General features: G+C 46.2%; 2 protein-coding genes across 2 annotated transcripts in view; one reads left to right on the forward strand and one right to left on the reverse strand.

Moving 5' to 3' along the window:
• LOC136633421 (death-associated protein kinase 2-like) overlaps window positions 1–22,532 on the forward strand; it is a 704,757-nt gene that overhangs the window by 350,327 nt on the left and 331,898 nt on the right. The window lies entirely within an intron of this gene.
• Window positions 1–22,532, reverse strand: part of LOC136571902 (Fc receptor-like protein 5) — a 51,780-nt gene that overhangs the window by 4,805 nt on the left and 24,443 nt on the right. The window contains exon 6 of the mRNA XM_066572518.1: window positions 15,168–15,413. Coding sequence (XP_066428615.1) covers window positions 15,168–15,413 — 246 coding nt within the window. The remainder of the gene's footprint in view (window positions 1–15,167; window positions 15,414–22,532) is intronic.

Below are 22,532 nucleotides of genomic sequence, written 5' to 3' on the forward strand. Positions count from 1 at the left end.
AAAATTTGCAGTAACTTCTTAGAGATTTAAAACTTCACCTTTAATCCATTTCGCATATGCGAAATGGATTAAAGGTGAAGTTTTAAATCTCTAAGAAGTTACTGCAAATTTTTCAACAACCCTGGATGCTGCTGAAGATACCGTTATATATAGTGATCATGGGAGATTTTACCCATCCAGACATTTGTTGGGAATCTCTCTCAGGTAAAAGTAATGGATCCTGCAAATTCTTATCCGCTCTTGCTGACAGCTATATCTTTCAAAGGTAGAAGAGAAAATAAGGGGATCTGCTATCTTGGACCTAATTCTTACCAACAGAGAGGGAATGGTTTAGGAAGTAAGGGTGGCTGGGACCTTAGGAGTTAGTGATCGAGTTGCAGCCAGGAGAGTTCCATTACAGGGACACCTTTTCGTGCTCCTTCCTGCAGGCAGAGCCGCCAGGAGAGATCAGGAGGGCAGGAGACAAGCTCCCCCAGGCCGGGCGGAGCATTTTGAGTCGCGGCATGGGACGCTCGGTGCCGGCACTAGGAGAGGCCTACTTGAGCAGGTGAAGCCGCAGGCTGGAATGACGGACGCCACCGGCCAGAAGGAAGGAAGTGCGGAGACAATCGGGTGTGGAAGCCGCAGAGGAGACCAGAGGACACCCATGCCGCAGAGAAGACACCGCCGGACACGAGGAAGGGGAGGTACAGAGGCAGCCAGCAGGAGATGAGACAACGGGAGGAGAGAGCGAGCCGCCGACCCTGCTTCCAGAGACTGCAGAACAGGGAGCGGAGTAGAGGACCTGGATCTGCGGCACTTGTTATAGGCCGTGGACCGGCCCGTCGGCCCCTCCAGAGACCACAGATCACTGTCAGAGGGTAAGGCAGGAATAAAGGCAGCCCTTCTCAAGAGACCAGAGGAGACCTGCAACCCTGTGCAGGCCAACACCGTGGCCTGAGCATCTGGTGCCTGGCTGAGCAGCCCGGAGGAGGACCCCCCCTGACCAACGGTGGACTCCAACACAGCAGCAGGGGACAGCGCGACAAAGTGGTGGGTTCGGGGGCAGGGACCTGTCACTGTGCCTGAGAAAATAAGATGGACAGCCCCTCCATATCCTCCTCCCCAAGCCTACTACAGAAACAAAACGAGAGGGCAGAGAAAGGGAAAAGCTTACCTGCTAAGTAGTCGGGCTGCAGCCATCTAGTGGTGAAATATAGAACTGCATCCCCAATGACATCTACCCGAGAGCACCGCTGACATCTAATGGCAAACATTGGCACTGCATTCAAAATTCATCTCTTCCGAGCAGGAAGGTCAGATCAAAACTCTGCAGAGCCACGGGAACCCAGGGTAGCCCTCCTAATCTTACCAGACCCTCCTTGGCTGGGAAATAGTTCACCAAAGATTTGGGGCCGACAAGAGGAAGAGAAGGGTCAACCTTGACTTGTACGCATATAGAAGATCTATACATTTCTGGTTAATACGAACAAGAGATCAACTCCATATATATTTGAGCTATCTTATAACTTGATAACCAGATAAGATCCTGTACAAGATCTCATTCGCTACAAATTCCGGCTTTCGGTTCTTAAACGCGGTATGCTCTAAAGATCTCTAGCGACGCTAAATCTGTACACCTATTGCTGACTGCCTTGCCCCTCACCTAGGGAGTAGTTCATACACAGTTATTGGAATGATCATGATCTGTCCATGAGCTGTGCTCTGACCCCGTCCCAGTCATCAGAACAGAAATGCTACTTATCACTGAGCTTGAAGAATACAATAATCTGAATACCTAATATGTCCAGGAGAATCAGCAGCAGAACAAAGCACAACCTCCGGGCACCCAGGGTACCTTGCCAGAACTTTTCTCGAGCAATCAATTCACCCCACTTTCTCAAATGGAGCAGCCATCTCATAACTCTGACTCAGGGGAACCTTTCCTCACTGGCCAGACCACCGACCTATCTATAATGCTCCAAAATAATGACCTCTCAGCATCGGAATCTAAGCTGCTTACTCACATCAAGAAATTGTTCCTAGATGAGCTTCAAACTGCGGTGCAGGACATTTCCAAATAGATCAACGACTTAGGTCAACACACCAATGACCTTGAACATAAGACCTATGACATTATTGATGCACTAGACCATGAACGAGCTAGATGGGATGACTAGGCAGAAATGGTAGAAGCCCTTGAGTTGAAGTGTGAGGATCTTGATAAAAAGTTCACTACTCCGAAATGCGAGATCAACTTTTGCTGGCTGCCCGTAACCTGGATACATTGCCAGGTGTGCCCCCCTCTGTCCAATTATTTGCCAATATTGCAACATCCACCCTAGCTAAGCAGCGAGCCTTGAGACCCATCACCCTGGCATTACAACAGGCAAACATCAGATACCGATGGAATTTCGCATTCGCTTTACTGGTCCGCATTAATCAAAGATCATTCTCCGACAGATCACTGCAAGAAGGAAAACGCATGCTGGAGGAAGAACGAATTCCCTTTGAAGCTGAGAATGGCAGGTCCCCCAGACAGCAAAGACCGGCTCACTCCTGGACAATGGTAGGAAACCCTCGACGCAGAGTAGCAGCAACAGCAGATTGCCAGGACCCGACCAACTGAGACAGCTATGTGTTTTCTGACTTTTTCTTTATTGTTTCTATTGAAGGGTTGAGGTTCTGTGGGTCACTCACTGGATGGCCTGGGACACTTCGTTTTCCTTTATCCTGGTCCTTGGGTCACATTGGACTTTAAATACCAGAAGGAGAGGCCATTGAGTACAGGGTGAGCAACCCCATTAAAACCGGCTCACTGACATTATACAAAGCTCCAAGTGGCGGACTGCACCCTGGCCCACGTGGGTAGCTACATTAAGTCCACATTTACTGTTATGTGTTCAAGTGAGGCCCTGGAGCACGTGTTGTGCGTTCTGATAGCCTCCGTTATATTTGGAGTATGTGGGTGTGCACAATACCATTTCAGGCACCATACAGATCCCATTAGGATAAGTGCAGATTCGCATAACACCGGTGACCTCTGGTCTCTTTGACTACAATCAGTTACATTACTCAAATCGTTATGATTGGTCGTTTCTGTTATCAACATGTTACATTTACGCACTGGGACGGGGCGGAGAAATTTGATGCCCACTCCCTTCCAGACTCTGGGTAAACCCCCTTCATATGTTTAGGGGAATACTCAGCCTGGGATTTTTTGGGTTTTGGAACCCAATATTACTCGATACTTTGATAGTTTTTTTTATTATTTTCCATGTTTTTAAACAATATGTTGAAAGTTGCCCCCACACGTTGTTTGCCTAAAGCTCAGTACTCCGTAAGCTCTCAGACTCCACAAGAGATTTTTAGTGTATCTCGGCCGATCCTCTCCTCTTCACAATGGTCTCCATAATTTCACACAACATTAAAGGATTTAACTCCCCACTTAAAAGCAAGAAGGCATTTATTCAGTACCTCAAAACTAAGCCTGATATTATATGCCTTCAGGAGACCCACTTCCCTCCACCTCTGCCCCCAGATACCTGCACCCCCAATATTCACGGACATACTCATTTGTAGCAGCCAAAAAACAGCAAGGAGTCTCTATCCTTTTACATAATTCAATCCCCCTCACGATCGATCAACAATGTTGAAATAGACCCCCTGGGTAGATTTATAATTTTACAAGGCACGCTACGAGACCAAAGGCTGGTTCTGGGGAACTCATACGCCCCAGTTAACAACCCCTTCAAACTGTTCTCCCAGATCTCTAAGAAACTTAAAACACTACCTAGGGCATAGATCTACTGGATGGGAGATTTCAACATGGTCCTCTCTCCTTCCCTGGATCGCTCATCATAGAATTAGCCCAAACCAAAGAGCTTCGATAACCGCTATGCTGAAAGATTCGGCACTAGCAGATAGTTGGAGAGAGGTCCATGGTTCAAGGAGGGGATACACCTTTCTCTCGGCCCTGCATAAATCCTACTCACGTATCGTCTGGGCGCTGGTCTCAACCCATCTGCTCCCCTCCCTCGCACAGATGAGACATATTCCGTGTGCTTGGTCTGACCATGATATCGTCCTAAAACACTTTATTGACCACTTTTCCCAGCCTACCTCCAGGAGATGAAGACTTAATGAGTCTTTATTGAAGGACCCCATAACTTCCGCTCAGATCTCGGAACAACTAGCGGTATTCATGTCAACTAAAAACAACGAAGACACACAGCCCGTGTGGATCTGGCTGGCACACAAAGCCTTTATGAGAGGCCAAATTTCCAGGATAGCTTCCATTAAAAAGAGGGAAAAAACACAGGCCTTAGTAGCCCGGGAGAGGCACCTCGCTTTGTTGAAAGTGGCCAATCAGCAACATCCTAGTATAGCTCTGATTAAAAATATAAGGGACACAAAACTTCAGATCAACCTTTTGTATACATCTCAGGCAGAGAGGGCCCTTCAGTGGATGCAGTCTGTTTACTTCAAACTAGCAAACAAACCGGATAAATTACTGGCAGCATGACTCAGAACAAAGGAAAGGATTAATTCTGTCCACTCTATCAGAGCAGAAAATGGGTCATGCACCTCGAATCCAGACAAAATAGCCCATACCTTTTATGACTTCTATAACAATTTATATAAGTATAAACCTCAAAAATTCCCCTTTGCCCCCCAGGATTTTCTAAAGAACATTACTCTCCCACAACTCACGGCCCCCCAGAGCGAGCGTCTCGGCCAACATATTACAGTGGAAGTGGTAGAGGAGACCATTAAGCTCCTAAAACCAGGTAAAGCTCCGGGTCCTGATGGTATGACGTCCCTGTATTATAAAATATTTGTTGCTTCCCTCTCTCTCCCTTTAGCACATTTCTATAACGATATCCTATCAGGAAGGACAGTTCCCAAAGAGTTTTTGAAGGCCCATATAACAGTTATTCCCAAGCCAAATAACGACCACACCTCACCCAAAAACTACAGACCAATTTCATTCCTAAACCCAGATTACAAGATCCTGACCAGTATTCTAGCCCACCGTTTAAACACCTTCTTTCCCTCACTGATCCACAAAGATCAGGTTGGCTTTATCACCTCTCGACAGGCATCAGACAACATTAGAAAAGTCCTCAACCTTATCCATGTCTCAAAAATTTACAAAACCCAGCTAATAACTGTGGCCCTGGGTATTGAAAAGGCCTTTGACAGCCTCTCGTGGGACTATCTTTTCGCAGTTCTAGAGGAGGTCGGCATCCACGGGAGTTTCGTCACAGTGCTGCGTTTCCTTTACTCAACTCCCTCAGTTGAACTAAAACTCCCCTCCTCCATAGCCAATAATATCTGTTCAAAGAGGAACAAGACAAGGTTGCCCTCTGTCCCCGGACCTTTTCGCACTGGCGATGGAACCTCTTGCCCAGGCCATAAGAAAAAACCCGAACATCTCAGGAGTTGTAGAAGGGGACAAAGAATATAAAACTAGTCTCTTTGCAGATGATATTCTCCTCACCCTATCTAGACCCCTTACCTCTTTACTAAATCTAATAACACTAGATGCATTTGCAGAAGTCTCAGGTTTGGTAGTAAACATGGACAAAACGGAGACCCTATTCCACAACATCCCTTCACACACTCAGAAACTTATAGAATTAAACTTTCGTTTTAAGGCCTGCCCACATTATATTACTTACCTGGGTATCAAACTCACTCCCAATATAGATTTACTATATAAATTGAACTACCCCCTTATTCGCTTCTCTAAAAGCAGAAATGAAAAAATGGAGCCAGCCCTCCCTTTCATGGATAGGTCGTATCAACTGGGTTAAGATGACAATTCTGCCCCGTCTCCTATATCTATTCAGATGTCTCCCTATAGAAGTTTCTACAAAACATGCAAGAAATGCAGAAATCTACTTTCCAATCTATATATGGGGAAATAAAAGACCCCGAATTTAAAAAAAAGTGATGCATTATCATAAATCGGGGGCCTGTCCGTTCCTGATCTGAAAAAATATTATTTAGCAGCCCAATTATCGCAAATGCCACTTATATTCGCAGGTTCGGGGAGACCTTTATGGGTTGATCTAGAGGCATTTTTTTTAGCCCTTATGGACCTTGGATTAGTTTTCTGGGATAAAACTGGAAATTTACAAATACCCACCATTTATCCCCACTAATCTACCACCAGTTCTTGACCTGGAGGAAAAACAGATTTAAATATGCTTTGATGTCGCCTATCTCCCCGCTGCTTCCTGTTATCCCCAACCAGTCATTCCCCCTGAGTTTACAGGATGAAAGCTTCCTGTGGTGGTGAAATAGGCACATTATGCTTCTTTATCACTTTATACCAAATGGCAAACTCCTTACTTCACAACAGCTGATCGATAAATATTCAATCTCGGACCACTTATAGTTCGAAATGAGGCAAATCTATAGTTTCCTCCACTCGCTGCTAGGCGATACCAGCCCCTCCGTCACCCCCACAGCCTTTGAAAGGTCCTGCATTTGATCCCTACTTCAATCAGGCATGATATCTACACTATATGCCATCATGAATAAACCCCTATCAGAAACCAAACTCCCTTTTATGTCTCGCTGGGAATCAGACCTTGGCATTTCCCTTTCTTTAACTCGATGGCAGCACTGCTGTACTTTCATTTCAAAGGGTAGCCATCAAGTAGCTCTTATTGAATCCTCACTGAAGATCCTACATAGGTCTTATCCACATCCCCGAACTGTTTCAAGGGCTGTGATAGCCTGGGCTTGATGGCTCACACATGGTGGACTTGCCCGTTGGTTGGGAAGCTTTGGAGACCGGTGACCAGACTTATTTCTGGAGTTCTGGGCAGAACATTCCCCCTGTCCCCATCTGCCTGCTTCCTGTCCGGCAAGCCCTTTGTTATGTGTGCTGCTGGGATCTGTAGTTCTAAGCTTCCTAGCAGCACAGACCTCACAGGGTTAATTGATTGAGTTGGCTGGGTGTGGTACTTCCTGCTAGCTGATCTCCTGAGTTTGTGCTCACATATAAACCCAGCTCCTGGTCAGTCTCTATCTGGTGTTCAGGGTGAGCAGTCATCGGTTGAAGCTTGTCTGTTGAAGCTTGCTGTGTGATCTGTGTCTTGCTGGTTCATGTCCGTTTGTTCGTTTATATTCTGTCAGTTTTGTGTTAGCTTGCTGTGTGACCTGCTATCTGTGTGCTGTTGCAGCTTGCTGTGTGATCTGTGCCTTGTGGTTCATGTCCGTTTATTCATTTATATTCTGTCAGTTTTTTGTCCGCTTGCTGTGTGACCTGTGATCTGTGTCCTGTCCTACTGCAGCTTGCTGTGTGAACTGTGTCTGGTCCTGCTGGACTCCTGGTTAGTGTAGGGACTAGCGGTATAGCCAGGAGCCGTGAAGTGGCCCCCTTTTGTAAGTGGCGAGCATTATTTTACGATAGTGTGGGCAAACTAAGCACGGGGCCCACACGATCGTGATCAAAGAGGACAGGGTACGCACACGGGTTGCACACGGTATTCACATGGGTTTCAGGCAACTGACCCTGTGCTACTGGGAGGTTGACCTGGCCCTACCTAAGCGGGGACATTGCCCCAATAAGGGCAGCCCAGCGGTCTTCGGTTCTGGGCCCTAGCTAATCCTAGGAGCCACGCACCAGAACAGGATGCATTCACATGCCACATGACAGGGACTGAACAACAGGACACACCGAGCCAGAATACACAGACTACAGCAGCCACAATGCAACCACTAGTAACAGATAGGAAGCTGAATATAAATACCAGGTATCAGTTGACATTTTGTACAAAAAACGAAAGCTAGCGGGCCACTTCACGGGTGATGGCTATACCGCTAGAACTACAGATCCAAGATCCCAGCAGCACACGTAACACCGTTGAGTTTCAACAACCAGCAACATAAGCTTTCACAGCATATTTGCATGGTGACTAAAATTTATATTGCCTCCCAGTGGTTGTCACCCACTCTCTCTCTGGACCCTATCATAGCAAGAGTATCGAGAATGATGCTATATGAAAAACTATCGGCCTTGAGGGGAGACAGTATGGAACTGTTCCTCAAGACTTGGAAACCTTGGGCAGACTATCTAGACATACCGGGCATTTCCAGGACTCTTAGCTCATAAGACATTGGAATGGGACTGATGGCCAACTCCCCCTGGTGTCCTGGAGGTGGAGGGAGGGAGGCAGATCTAGTTATACGATGAAGCAACAGCATTGGAGGGGGGACTGTCTGGGAACATAGAGGCGAGAGAGGAGAGGGACAACAAGGAACCCACACAACACACATTTCATGTTAGGAAAAAGAGGGGAGAGAGGAGGAGAAGGGGAAGACTAGGAGTTTGATGGCTAACATCATAGGGCTCAACAATCTGTGTGGAATCTTAGTTATTTATTTTTCTTTCTCTTTATTTACTTTTCTCTGGTATTTCTTTTTCTGTAATGTCAGTGATCTTAAGATGCCCCCTGCGTGGGGAACTCACTAAGGCAATTTTTATGTTTTATTACAAAATCTCAATAAAATACTTTGAAACGAGTGATCATGCTATCCTTGAATTTTGGATAAAAAGAGGAGGAAGACCTGAGAAAACTCAGACCCCAAGGTTGGATTTCAGAAAGGCAGATTTTAATGGACTCAGACAGAGGGTAGGAGGAATCCAATGTCTGGATGTTCTTAAGGACAGAAATTAGATTCTCAGAGCGCAATCGTTAACAATCCCTCAAAGATGCTATTGGATGCTTACAGGATGAAAATGGTGAATTTGTTAAAGGGGTTGTCTCGCGAAAGCAAGTGGGTCTATACACTTCTGTATGGCCATATTAATGCACTTTGTAATATACATCGTGCATTAAATATGAGCCATACAGAAGTTATTCACTTACCTGCTCCGTTGCTAGCGTCCCCGTTGCCATGGTTCCGTCTAACTTCGGTGTCTTCTTGCTTTTTTAGACGCACTTGCGCAGATGCATCTTCTCCCTTCGGCTGGTCTTGGAAGCATCGGCGTTTTGGCTCCGCCCCCTTTTTGCGTCATCGCGTAGCTCCGCCCCCGTCATGTGCCGATTCCAGCCAATCAGGAGGCTGGAACCGGCACACGTCATGGGGCGGAGCTACGCGATGATGCGTACAAGGGGGCGGAGCCAAAACGCCGATGCTTCCAAGACCAGCCGAAGGGAGAAGATGCATCTGCGCAAGCGCGTCTAAAAAAGCAAGAAGACACCGAAGTTAGACGGCACCATGGCAACGGGGACGCCAGCAACGGAGCAGGTAAGTGAATAACTTCTGTATGGCTCATATTTAATGCACAATGTACATTACAAAGTGCATTAATATGGCCATACAGAAGTGTATAACCCCACTTGCTGCCGCGAGACAACCCCTTTAAGTACGATGTTGAGAAGGCCGAACTATTTTGTATCTGTTTTCTCTCAGAAAGTAGATGGAACATCAACTGATCTTCCCTGTGCTATTGGGGAATAAAAGAATGCAGGCCATCTGTAAGCAGAGAGATGGGGAGCGAACACTTAGCTAACTTAAATTAATTAAAGTCTCAAGGTCCAGATAAATTACATCCTAGGATACTAAAGGAAGCATAATTTTTGAAAATTCCTGAAGAACACGTGAAGTCCCAGAAGATTGGAGAAGGACAAATGTTGTCCCTATCTTCAAAAAAGGGAAGAAAGTGGAACCAGGAAACTATGAGCCTGACTTCTATACCAGGAAAGATCTTTGAACAATTTATTAAACAGCATGTATGCAAGTACTTGGATAAAAATGCAGTAATCAACCAGAACCAGCATGGATTTGAACAAACAAGTCATGCCAGACAAATCTAATTTCCTTCTATGACAGAATCACTGACTGCGTTGATGAGGGAAATGTGGTAGATATAGTAGATCTTGACTTTAGTAAAGCATTTGACAAAGTATCTCATACCATACTTATTGAAAAAAATGACCAAATATGGGATTGACAAATAAACTGTTAGGTGGATTCACAACTGGCTGAGTGATTATACTCAAAGAGTGCTAATAAATGGCTGCACATCCAAGTGGAAGAATGTACCAGTGTTGTTCAACATTATTATAAATGATCTGGAGGAGGGAATTGATGGGAAGCTGATCAAATGTGCTGACGACACAAAGCTAGGAAAGATAGCTAACACTAGGAAAGAGAGAGAGAGAGTATTCAAAAAGATCTAGAAAAGCTTGAACAGTGGGTGGCGACTAACAGAATGGTATTTAACTAGAAGAAATGCAAAGTCCTACATCTGGGCAAGAAAAATGAATAAAGCACATACAGAATGGGAGGAATTGGGCTAAGCAGCAGCACATGTGAGAAAGACTTGGGTATACTAATAGATCATAAACTGAACATGAGTCAACAATGTGATGCAGCAGCCCAAAAGGCAAACACAATTCTAGGATGTATTAAGAAAAGCATGGAGTCTAGATTGTGGAGGATATATATATCTATGCAAGGGAAAATGTCTATTTCACTATCTGAGCCAACAGAACGTAATGTGTCGGAATATCCTGTACTGCTAACCGTTATCAGAATATACAGCTTGATAGAAACACGTGCACATAACCCTCAGGCATCATTTGACGACACATTGCTCATTCCCGCCCCTACCCCCTCCATTGAACACCAAAAGATGGCGCTGGTTTCTCATCTGAAATCACGTGATGTCGGACGTCCATGACGACAGCAACTCACACAGGACCGGATATAGAAAATACCATATTTGTACCACCCAATTCCATGCTTTGATTTCCAACCACGTATTGCTTCCTGCTGCCCATAAAGGGCAATTAACCCATAATGCTATAAAAGATGCTTTTACGCCTACTAATAAACAAAGTCAGGAAGACTTTCTACACTGACAGTCTTGTCTCCGTGTGATCTCTTCCATTGTGCACACAATCTCTGAACATAAATCTGGAAGGGTGCAAACATTCCTATTGATTACGCCGTGGACCCCAAAATAAATCCACGTCAAGATCATGTAAGGTAATTATCCCCCTCTACTCTTTCTTAGTTAGACCTCATCTAGAAAACTTTGTCCAGTTCTGGGCATTCCACTTTAATCCCTTAGTGACCAGCCAATTGCCTTTTTACGTCCTGGCCTGCTGGGCTTAATTCTCAGAGGATGTAAAAACATGCTTCTCTGGGAATGAAAGCCCTGCAGGCTCTGGACGTGACAGCTTCATGCTGCTGGTTACCAGAGGTATCTGACAGCATGGAGCTGTCATCCCGGGCCGCCGGACCCCACTCCATGTCAGGCGATCACGTTAAAGTCATATACAGTAAGTAAAAGTTTCAGCTCCCCTTATGGATCCGATCCATAAGGGAAGATGAGGAAACTCACACCCCCCCCATCCTCCACAATGTCCTGCATCTTCATCGTCCTCCCCAGACCTGCCGCTAGCATCTGCGCATGCGCGCCAGAAGCATTATGTCACACGCGTGTGCAGAGGACCAGGAGGCCCGGGAAATTTAAAAACTCCCTGCTTCTGACTAGTATGAGTAGCCAAGAGCAGGGAGCTTTCACCAGGAGCTGCTGTATGCGGTTCCCGGTCACATGATCGCTGCTATCCAATGGATGACAGCGATCATGTAAAAGTTTTAAAAACATGTAAGAAAAAAATTTGGTTTATCTCCCCTCATGGATCATATCCGTGAGGGGAGATAAAATTAGGTACCTAAGGCCCCTGGATTTATCCTCAGACTTTATTCCAGCTTTTGTGCACGCACCGGTCGCCAAAAGGGTGGACGCAGGCGCAAAAGCCACAGATTGCCAGGGTAATTTAAAATCTCCCCACACCTGGCTACTAAATGTAGCCAAAAGCCTGGAGATTTCATGGGGGGGGGGGGGGGGGCGCAACAGAACGCGATTCCCAGTCACGTGATCTGTTACGGAAAAGTTAAAAAAAGTTCCAATTTTCCCTCCCGTCACGTATTTGATCCGTGAGGGGAGGTGAAATTACTTAACCAAGGCCACCGACGATGTCCCCCGACAGGATCATTATCTGTGGACCTTTCCCCAGCTTTGGTGCATGCGCCCATCGCCAAAATAGCGGACGCAAGAGCAGAAGCTGAAGAGGGCAAGAGGAAATTTAAAATCTATTTGCTCCTGGCTACTAAAGGTAGCCGAGAGCTTGAAAATGTCACAGGGGGCCGCGGTGAGTGTTGCTCGGTCACGTGATCACCATTATCCAATTGATAATGGCGATCACGTAAAAGTTAAAGAACAGCTAAAGTTTGATGCTCCGTAGTGCATCCAAACAGAATACTAGGGCCACAATGGGTATGCTTCTGAACACGGGACAAACGGGGGTATCCATTTTGGGGTGAAAGTCTTATTTCCTATGTATGCTGTACGAAAAAAGCTATTTTTAAAACGACACAATTGCCAAAATAGCAAAAATCGTAATTTTTTTCCTTTTGCTTTTAGGGCTAAAATACACAGTACACCCCTAGATGAATTTGTTAAGGGGTCTAGATTCTAAAATGAGGTGAATTATCGGGGTTCTCAATCATTTCGGCCGCTCAAGGGCTCTACAAGTGAGCAATGGGGCCTAAAACGCCTTTAAGCAAAATGTCTGATCTGAAAACAACCCGCTGCTCCTTTTGGTTTGGGCCCCGTTGTGCATATGGACAGAAGATTAGGGCCACAATGGGTATATTTCTGAACACAGGACAAACGGGGGTATCCATTTCAGGGTGCAAATCCTCATTTTCATGTGCACTATGGGAAAAAAAAACTATTTTTAAAATTACAGATTTGCAAAGATATGAAATTGTATTTTTTCTTGTCTAAATTGCATTAATTCCTAAAAAGAAGCTGTGGGGTCAAAATACTCATGACACCCCTCAGTGAATATAGTTTTTAAAATGGGGTCATTTGTGGAAGTATCTAACATTCTGACACCTACGAGCCTTTGCAGTCTTGGCTTGGTGCAGGAAAATAAAGTGCTCCTCAAAATGTTAATAATTAATGTTAAATTTGTATGTCTCCTAAATGGTTAAAAAAAAACAAAAACGTTTTTCCAATGTGCACTCAAAATAAAGTAAACAGATGGAAATACATATCTTATCAAAAATTTCTTTATTATGTTTGCACATATTTGAGATATTGCAGTTGGAAATGTGAAAAAATGACGATTTTTTAAAAATGTTCCCAATTTTGGCACTTTTAATAAATAAACACAAATTCTATCGGTCTATTTTTTCTGCCTAATTGAAGTACAACATGTGGCGAAAAAACATGTCAGAATCACTTGCATTTGCAAAACTTTTACGGTGTTATTCCATGTTGAAGTGACATGTCAGATTTCCAAAATTTGGCTTGGTCATTAAGGCGCAAACAGGCTTGGTCACTAAGGGGTTAAAAAAGACATTGACAAACAGAAGCAAGTTCAGAGAAGAGTTACCAAGATGGTGAGCGGTCTGCAAATCATGTCCTATGAAAAATGGTTAAAGGATCTGGGAATGTTTAGCTTGTAGAAGAGAAGGCTGAGAGGAGACCTAATAGCGGTCTACAAATATCTGAAGGGCTGTCACAGTGCAGAGGGATCAGCCCTATTCTCATCTGTACAAGGAAAGGCTAGAAGCAATGGGATGAGACTGAAAGGGTGGAGACACAAATTAGATATTAGACAGGGAGGGGGATCAATGAGTGGAACAGGTTGCCACAGAAGGTGGGGAGTTCTCTTTCAATGGAAGTGTTCAAACAAAGGAAGGACAGACATCTGTCTGGGATGATTTAGTGATCCTGCACTGAGCAGGGGGTTGAACCCAAAGACCCTGGAGGTCCCTTCCAACTTTACCATTCTATGATTCTATGAAACCGCCAGTTGATTTATGTAGGGACTTTTGGGACCCACATTCTCAAGATTGATGAGATACCCAGCAGTCGGACCAGGGGATAACTTTATAACTCAGCACAACCCCTTTAACACCTAAACGCCACAGACTGCAAGTTTACGTCCTGGCTGCAGGATACTTAGTGCAACAGGACGTATACTTACATCCTGTGGATAGCGCTGGATCACCATTTTTGCAGTGGGAAACAGCTGTTACTAATAGCCGGCCTCCTGCTGCAACAGTGAGGACACATAAGAACAGCGATCCTTGCCATTAACCCCCTGTATGCCGCAATCTATGTAAATCATGACATGTAAAGGGTTCACAGAGGGAGCGTGCTCTCTTTATGATGTTATCGACCCTCCACTGTGCATTCGCAGAGGGACGATGGGTTGACATAGTAACAGAAAGCTTTCAATTGCGTATGAGTGCTTTTGTAAGCAATAAGGCCTTGCAGTACAGACACAGGGACATAAAAATGTAAATAAAAAGTGAAGAAAATGTTAAAAAACATAAACATAACAAAAACACCCTTTTTTGTGCAATTTCCACTTGTATAAAAAAACATATATTTGGTATCATCGTATCAATAATGACCTGTACAATAAAACTGAACTCACATTTTTAATCCTGCAAAGTAAAAAACTGTAACAAACACCCCCCCCCCCCCCCCTCAAAAACAAAAACTACAGCTCATCACGCAAAAATCAAGCTGTCACAGAGCTCCGTCAATTAAAAATAAAAAAAACTTATAGGACTTTGAATGCAACAATGTAAATGTTTTTCTTTTAAAATAAGGGTTTTCATTGTGCAAAAGTGGAAAAACCTTAAAGAATTCTAATAATTTTGGTTTTGTGGTAATCGAACCGACTCGCAGAAAAAATGTAGATTAATGCTGTAAAACAAAATGGGAGATGGTAGAGCCCAGTGACAAGGCCCAAAACTCTACTCCGCTGTCTCTTAGGCTGTGGGCCTGCTCCTTGGATGCTGTACCAACACCTCCCAACAGTCTGGTGAGAACGGCCCAATTCATTGATACGACCCTCCAGGTTCTCACACCCCAATAATGCGCCCCTCTCAGACTCTGGTAACGGGGTGAAATCTCTTCTCTGCGTCGTAGAGGCGTCTAGTAGTCAATAAGCACTACACTAGAGGAAAAAAAACATCCCCTACACACAAGGAGTCTCTGAAAGACTTTTTATCTAATCATGACGAGTTTTGCAGCAAAGCAAAAACTTCTTCTAGGGGTTGGATTTTTTTTTGACACAGAGTGTATTCACTGTATTTTTGCGTTGCTTGTGAATAAGAAGATTTACCTCTGATGGGAACAGACACGGACTCGGTGTGAGGTACATAATTCCCATATAGTCCTTTCTCACATCTGTATCTCGCGGCCGCATCCGGTTGTCTGATCATTAATCGTCCATCTTCTGAATCCTGTAGAAACTCGCCATCTTTATAGAATTTTGTCCATTCTACAGAATACTCAGAACGGCTGCGACATCTCAGATACATCTTATATCTGTCATATACATAGAGAGGAGCCTGCAGGATGACCGCACCTAAAATACAGACAACCTCACAGGACCAACTTTGGAAGTACACGGTGACATCATGGCTTATCTGTCCAGAAGAAACATGATTGTATTGGAGGTAGGTAGCCTGTATGTCAATCTCCAGTAGGGGACACTAGAGAGATAGCTCTCCTCCAAAAAGAAGAAACCTAACGTGCATTTATGTTAGGGTTACATTATCCCGTAGATCCACCTCAGTTCCCTCCATGCAACCCTCTAGTTTCAGTACAAAATTTTGTCTCAGGACAGGAGGGGAGAGGGTGTATCTTACCTGAACTTCCAGGCCCTATTTTCAGTCATCCAAGATGGCCGACGCAATCTTCAGACTACTTAGTCCCCAAAATGCATTGGTGGTGTTAGACTACCAATACATCATTACCTGCTCTCTGACTGGCCAGGCCTGCTCACATGATTAGCACTGACCAATGAGGAAGCAGTGCACAGAGTGTATTAGGTAGATTAAAAATTTCTACTGCCATCTTGGATGGCCAAAAATGGGGCCCAGAAATGGCAGATCTGAGTAGCAGCAGAGAAGAACGACTGCAGGTAATATATATCCCGTCTCCTTTCAGTCCTGTGACAGAATTTGTGCCAAAACAGGAGGGTCACTTTCATGGACCTTTTTTTTTTATTATTCCTTTCTATATATCAGATTATAATTCAGTCCTGATAGCGCCATCTGCAATCTATTTTTTTTATGGTGGCGCCTCTTAGTCAGTTTGTAGAACAAATCAGAATTGACTTGTAACCAGATATAAAATATATGTGTTTTGGGGTTTTCTTGCACGGCTCGTACATTATATTACTAGTAATTATTAGGACATTATAATAGCAGGGTTTCTGGTGACATCACACTCCCAGCAGCTTGATTACCACAAAAGACAACCACAGCTTGGCTCCTCCCACAGGAGTGATGTCACCACAGGTCCTTCAGCCCGCTGGATCTCTGTGGTAGGTCAATGTGTTCTGTCAGCACTGCTAAGTTGTGTAAGAAATTACAGTACCAGTGTTTCTGGTGACACAATGTGCCACACAGCTCTGCTACATGGTACATGCACACACACAGCTCTACTACACCCCACACACAGCTTGGCTCCTCCCACAGCAGTGACATCATCACAGGTCCTTTAGCCCATGGGATCTCTGTGGTGGTGGTAGGTTGTTGGCTTCTATTAGGACTGCTGAGTTGTGTCTTCTGAGATAATAATGGCTTAGTTGTATTCTCAGTGTGTTATTTTTCTCCTCCCCTTCCAAGAGCCCTAACTGTGTTGTTCTTCTGTCGGTCAGAGTCTGTTTTGTATATGTTATAGGACCTTCAATGGCGTCAGCAGGGGGCGGAGCAATGACATCAGCAGGGGCGGAGTATGAGAAGCACTCACACACATACATACAGACAAGTGGTTGTTAGTAGTTTGACTAGTAATTAGAGATGAGCGAGCACCAAAATGTTCGGGTGCTTGTTGCTTGAGTCGAACTTTCCGCGATGCTCGAGAGTTCGTTTCGAGTAACGAACCCCATTGAAGTCAATGGGCGACTCGAGCATTTTTGTATATGACCGATGCCCCGCTTAGGTTTTCACTTGTGAAAATCTGGAAGATCTACGAAAGTGACGGAAATGCCACAGAAACGGATAGGGCAGGGCAGGGACAGCATGCAGGGCTGCATCTTCGGCTCCCAGGTCTCACTATTAAGCCACAATAGCTGCAAGAGTGGCCCCCCCCCCCTCAAACAATTTTTACTTCGGACAAACCCTCAGCTACCTTAGCTAAGCACCACACTACCTCCAACCAAGCACAATCACTACCTGCGGGTCACACCGCTGCCTCTTCTCCTGGGTTACATGCTGCCCAACCCCCCCCCCCACCCCCGCGCACGACCCAGCGTCCACAGCGCACACAAAATTGTCCCTGCGCAGCCTTCAGCTGCCCTCATGCCACACGCTCGCTTCATAGCCTCACCACCCTCATGTCTATTTATAAGTGCGTCTGCCATGAGGAGGAATCGGAGGCACACAATGCAGAGGGTTGGCAGGACCAGGTAGCGACCTTCTTTAAAAGGGGGGGGTGGGGGCGATAGCCCACAATGCTGTACAGAAGCAATGAGAAATTAACCTTTGATCTTCATTCCAATAAAGTGCCAACCTCCGTCAGGAGCTGCAAACGTGGTATGTGGATCTCATCTGGCATGCTTCTACCAAGGATATGTGCCTGCTGTAACTCTGTCCCCAGACCTCCAGGGATGCTGTGTTCTATAGTCGGCTCTATTCCTACCTCAGCTGTAAACTAAAATATGTAATTATCAGTACCAACAAGATGGAAGCCTTCATTATTCCACTGGCAGCATGCCAACCATTACCTTCCAAACTTCAACCCTTAGGGGGGCAGGACTTAATGATGATCATCCTAATATTTTATTGGTCCTACTTCCTCCAAACCATCCATGTTGGTCTTCTTGTCCCAGAAAAGTCCGCAAGATACAAAGACAGAAGGAGCTGGATGTTCCCGATGACATATTCTTATCTATATTAGAAGATATCCAAAGAGAGGAGAACCTGATGGCAGAACAAGGGCTTCCAGCTGTAGGGCAGCAGAGCACTGGGGTGGCAGAAGTGGGTAAGCCAGAGCTGATAAACCTTCTGTGTTTACTGTCAAATAACCTGCAGGAGATTGCAATCCAGAACAACAATAATTTTCATAGTGTGCCCCCAGCTAACCAGCCAAACCCCATACAAGGAACAGCCCCTGTTTGGCCATCATATCCTTTGCAACCTAGTTTTCAGGCTCCTGCCTCTTATGACAATAACCCAGCTGCCATGTTTGATCCATCGACCATTTATAATCCATCTGCTTTTAACCCTTACACGTTTTAAAACCCAAATAATTGTACCGTTATGTTCTTAGTGAAGGGCATTCATATCTACAGTGCTAAAAAAGTAATAATAATCCAAAGTTCTTGATTCTAACAGTTGTTTTTACGGAAGGCACCCATTTAAAATTAACATGTGTACATTTTTAAAGATTGTTTCTATATTTTTTCGTTAGTGTTTTCAAATACTGTTCAATGTTTTTATTGCTTTTACGCTGATCCCCCTAACATTTCTGTAGCAGCAGTATAGGCAGACCCCTGTAACATTTACGTAGCAGAGGTATAGACCGACCCCAGTACCATTTTTGTAGGTGCAGTATATGCAGACCCCATTACCATTTCTGTAGAAGTATAGGCAGACCCCATTACCGTTTCTGTAGCAGCAGTATAGGCAGACTCCTGTAACATTTACGCGGCAGCAGTATAGGCAGACCCTAGTAACATCATTGTGGCAGCAGTATAGGCAGACCCCTGTAACATCCTTGTGGCAGAAGTATAGGCAGACCCCTGTAACATTTAAGTGGCAGCAGTATAGGTAGACCCCTGTAACATTCTTGTAGCAGAAGTATAGGCAGCCCCCTGTAACATTTAAGTGGCAGCAGTATAGGCAGACCCCAGTAACATTCTTGTAGCTGCAGTATAGGCAGACCCCTGTAACATTTATATAGCAGCAGTATAGGCAGACCCCAATAACATCCTTGTGGCAGCAGTATAGGCAGACCCCTGTAACATTTACGTGGAAGCACTATAGGCAGACCCCTGTAACATTTTTGTAGCAGAAGTATACACAGACCCCTGTAACATTTCTGTAGTAACAGTATAGACAGATCCCAGTAACATTTCTGTAACAGAAGTATAGGCAGACCCCTGTAACATTTAAGTGGCAGCAGTATAGGCAGACCCTACTAACATCCTTGTGGCAGCAGTAAAGGCAGACCCCTGTAACATTTACGTGGCAGTAGTATAGGCAGACCCCTGAAACATTTAAGTGGCAGCAGTATTGGCAGACCTCTGAAACATTTAAGTGACAGCAGTATTGGCAGACCCTGTAACATTTAAGTGGCAGCAGTATAGGGAGACTCCTGTAACTTTCCTGTAGCAGAAGTATAGGCAGGCAGACCCCAGTAAAATTTCTGTAGTAATAGTATAGGCCAACCTCTGAAACATTGGTTTACCATAAGCGTAGGCGAAGGCCGGAAAAATTAGTTGGATAAGAGTGTAGGCGTGGGCCCCAAAAATAAGTGGTCCAAGAGTACAAGTGTACCTCTGAAAAATGTATCAACCGAGAGGGCAGGTGAAACCCATAAATATTTTTTGAAAGATACAGCTCACTGTTGCTTTATTTGTAATAGAGCCTGTAGGCAGTCCTGCTGAAAAAAATCGGTTCATGTTGAAGTATCAATACTTTTGAAACTTTGAAAAATTGTAAAAACATTAGTAGATGTAGATGAGCCTTTTGGGCCGCAGAAAAATTGGCCGTTCAGCACGATGACATGTTGTTTCTGGAGGAGGAGTAGCAAGAGGAGGACTAATGTCAGAGACAGATTGACAAAGCTAAATGCCCCATTTTTCCGGTGATAGAGAAGAGTGCTTTTATTTGCGGTTGCAGCAAAAAGAATCTTTAGGTTCCGCTGCTCTCTGCCAGAGGAGAAGAGAAGTCTGGGGAAATCCAGGCTTTGTTCATCTTTATGAGTGTAAGCATGTCGGCACTGGCAGTTGACGGGCGGGTACGCTTGTTCGTGATGATTCCCCCAGCTGCACTAAACACCCTCTCTGAGAAGACGCTAGCGACATGGCAAGCCAGCACCTCCAGGGCGTACAGCGCACGTTCGTGCAACGTGTCCAGCTTTGACACCCAATAGTTGTATGGAGCAGAGGCATCACGGAGGATGGTGGTACAATCGGCTACATACTCCCTCACCATCTTTTTACAGTGCTCCCTCCGACTCAGCCTTGACTAGGGAGTGGTGACGCAGTCTTGCTGGGGAGCCATAAAGCTGGCAAAGCCCTTGGAGAGTGTTCCCCTGCCTGCGCTGAACATGCTGCCTGATCTCCGTGCTTCGCAACTACTTGGCCCTCGGAACTGCGCCTTCTGCCGCTAGCGCTGTCAGATGGGAAGTTTAGCATCACTTTGTCCACCAGGGCCCTGTGGTATTGCATCACTCTCGTACCCCTTTCTTCTTCGGGAATGAGAGTGGAAAGTTTCTCCTTGTACCGTGGGTCGAGAAGGGTGTACACCCAGTAATCCGTGTTGGCCAGAATGCGTCTAACGCGAGGGTCACGAGAAAGGCAGCCTGACATGAAGTCAGCCATGTGTGCCAGGGTGCCAGTACACAAGACATGGCTGTCCTCACTACAAAGATGACTTTCAGGATCCTCCTCCTCCACAGGCCATACACGCTGAGCAGATGAGAGGCAAGCAGCATGGGAACCCTCCACAGTGTGCCCAGCTGTCTTTTCCCCCTCCTCCTCCTCCTGCTTCTTCCCCTCCCCCTCCTCCAAAACGCGCTGAGATATAGACACAAGGGTGGTCTGGCTATCAAGCAACATACGGGCATTCCCCGTTTCCTGTTCAAACCATAAAGCGTCGGCCTTTATACCTTGCAGCGAACTCCTCAGCAGGCATAGCAGTGGGATGGTTACGCTAATGATTGCAGCGTCGCCGCTCACCATCTTGTAGACTCCTCAAAGTTTCCGACGACCAGGCAGATATCTGCCATCCATGCCCACTCCTCGGTAAAGAATTGGAGAGGCTGACTCCCACTACGCCGCCCATGTTGGAGTTGGTATTCCACTATTGCTCTACGCTGCTCATAGAGCCTGGCCAACATGTGCAGCGTAGAATTCCACCGTGTGGGCACGTCGCACAGCAGTCGGTGCTCTGGCAGATTAAACCAATGTTGCAGGGTCCTCAGGGTGGCAGCGTCCGTGGTGGACTTGCAGAAATGTGCGCAGACACGGCGCACCTTGCCGAGCAGGTGAGACAAGTGCGGGTAGTTTTTCAGAAACCATTGAACCACCAGATTGAAGACGTGGGCCAGGCATGGTACGTGTGTGAGGCTGCCGAGCTGCAGCGCCGCCACCAGGTTACGGCCGTTGTCATACATGACCATGCTCGGTTGGAGGCTCAGCGGTGAAAGCAAGAGGTCGGTCTGCTTTGTCAGACCCTGCAACAGTTCGGGGGCCGTGTGCCTCTTCTCACCTAGGCTGATTAGTTTCAGCACGGCATACTGCCGCTTGCCCGCCGCTGTGCTGCCGCGATGCGTCACACCGACTGCTGGCGACGTGCTGCTCACATTTCTTAATTGAGAGGTAGAGATTGCGTAGGAGGAGGGGGAAGGGTTAGAGGAGGTGGCATAGACTGCCGTAGATAGCAGAACCGAGGAAGGACCCGCTATTCTGGGTGTGGGTAGGACGTGTGCAGTCCCAGGCTCTGACTCGGTCCCAGCCTCTACCAAATTCACCCAGTGTGCCGTCAGGGAGATATAGTGGCCCTGCCCGCCAGTACTTGTCCACGTGTCCATGGTTAAGTGGACCTTTCCAGTAACCGCGCTGGTGAGGGCAAGATTGATGTTGCGGGAGACGTGCTGGTGTAGGGCTGGGACGGCACACCAGGGAAAAATAGTGGCGACTGGGGACCGAGTAGCGTGGGACCGCCGCCGCCATCATGTTTTTGAAAGCCTCTGTTTCCACAAGCCTGTATGGCAGCATCTCCAGGCTGATCAATTTGGCAATATGCACGTTTAAGGCTTGAGCGTGCGGGCGCGTGGCGGCGTATTTGCAGTTGCGCTAGCGACAGCTGGACGCTGCGCTGAGAGACATTGCTGGATGGGGTCAAGGACAGCGGAGGTGAGGCTGTGGGTGCAGGCCGGGAGGCACTCGTGCCTGTGTCCTGAGAGGGGGGTTGGATCTGAGTGGTAGGTTGGGGCACAGGGGGAGAGGCAGTGGTGCAACCCAGGGGCGGTGAACGGCCTTCACCCCACCTTGTACGGTGCTTGGCCATCATATGCCTGCGCATGCTGGTGGTGGTGAGGCTGGTAGTGGTGGCTCCCCAGCTGATCTTGGCGCGACACAGGTTGCACGCCACTGTTCGTCGGTCGTCTGCACTCTCACTGAAAAACATCCACACCTTTGAACACCTAAGCCTCTGCACAGTGGCTTGGCACGAGGGGGTGCTTTAGGAAACAGTTGGGGGATTCTTCGCTCTGGCCCTGCCTCTACCCCTGGCCACCCCACTGCCTC

Source organism: Eleutherodactylus coqui, chromosome 6 (genome assembly GCF_035609145.1).
Source record: "Eleutherodactylus coqui strain aEleCoq1 chromosome 6, aEleCoq1.hap1, whole genome shotgun sequence".
NCBI lineage: Eukaryota > Metazoa > Chordata > Amphibia > Anura > Eleutherodactylidae > Eleutherodactylus > Eleutherodactylus coqui.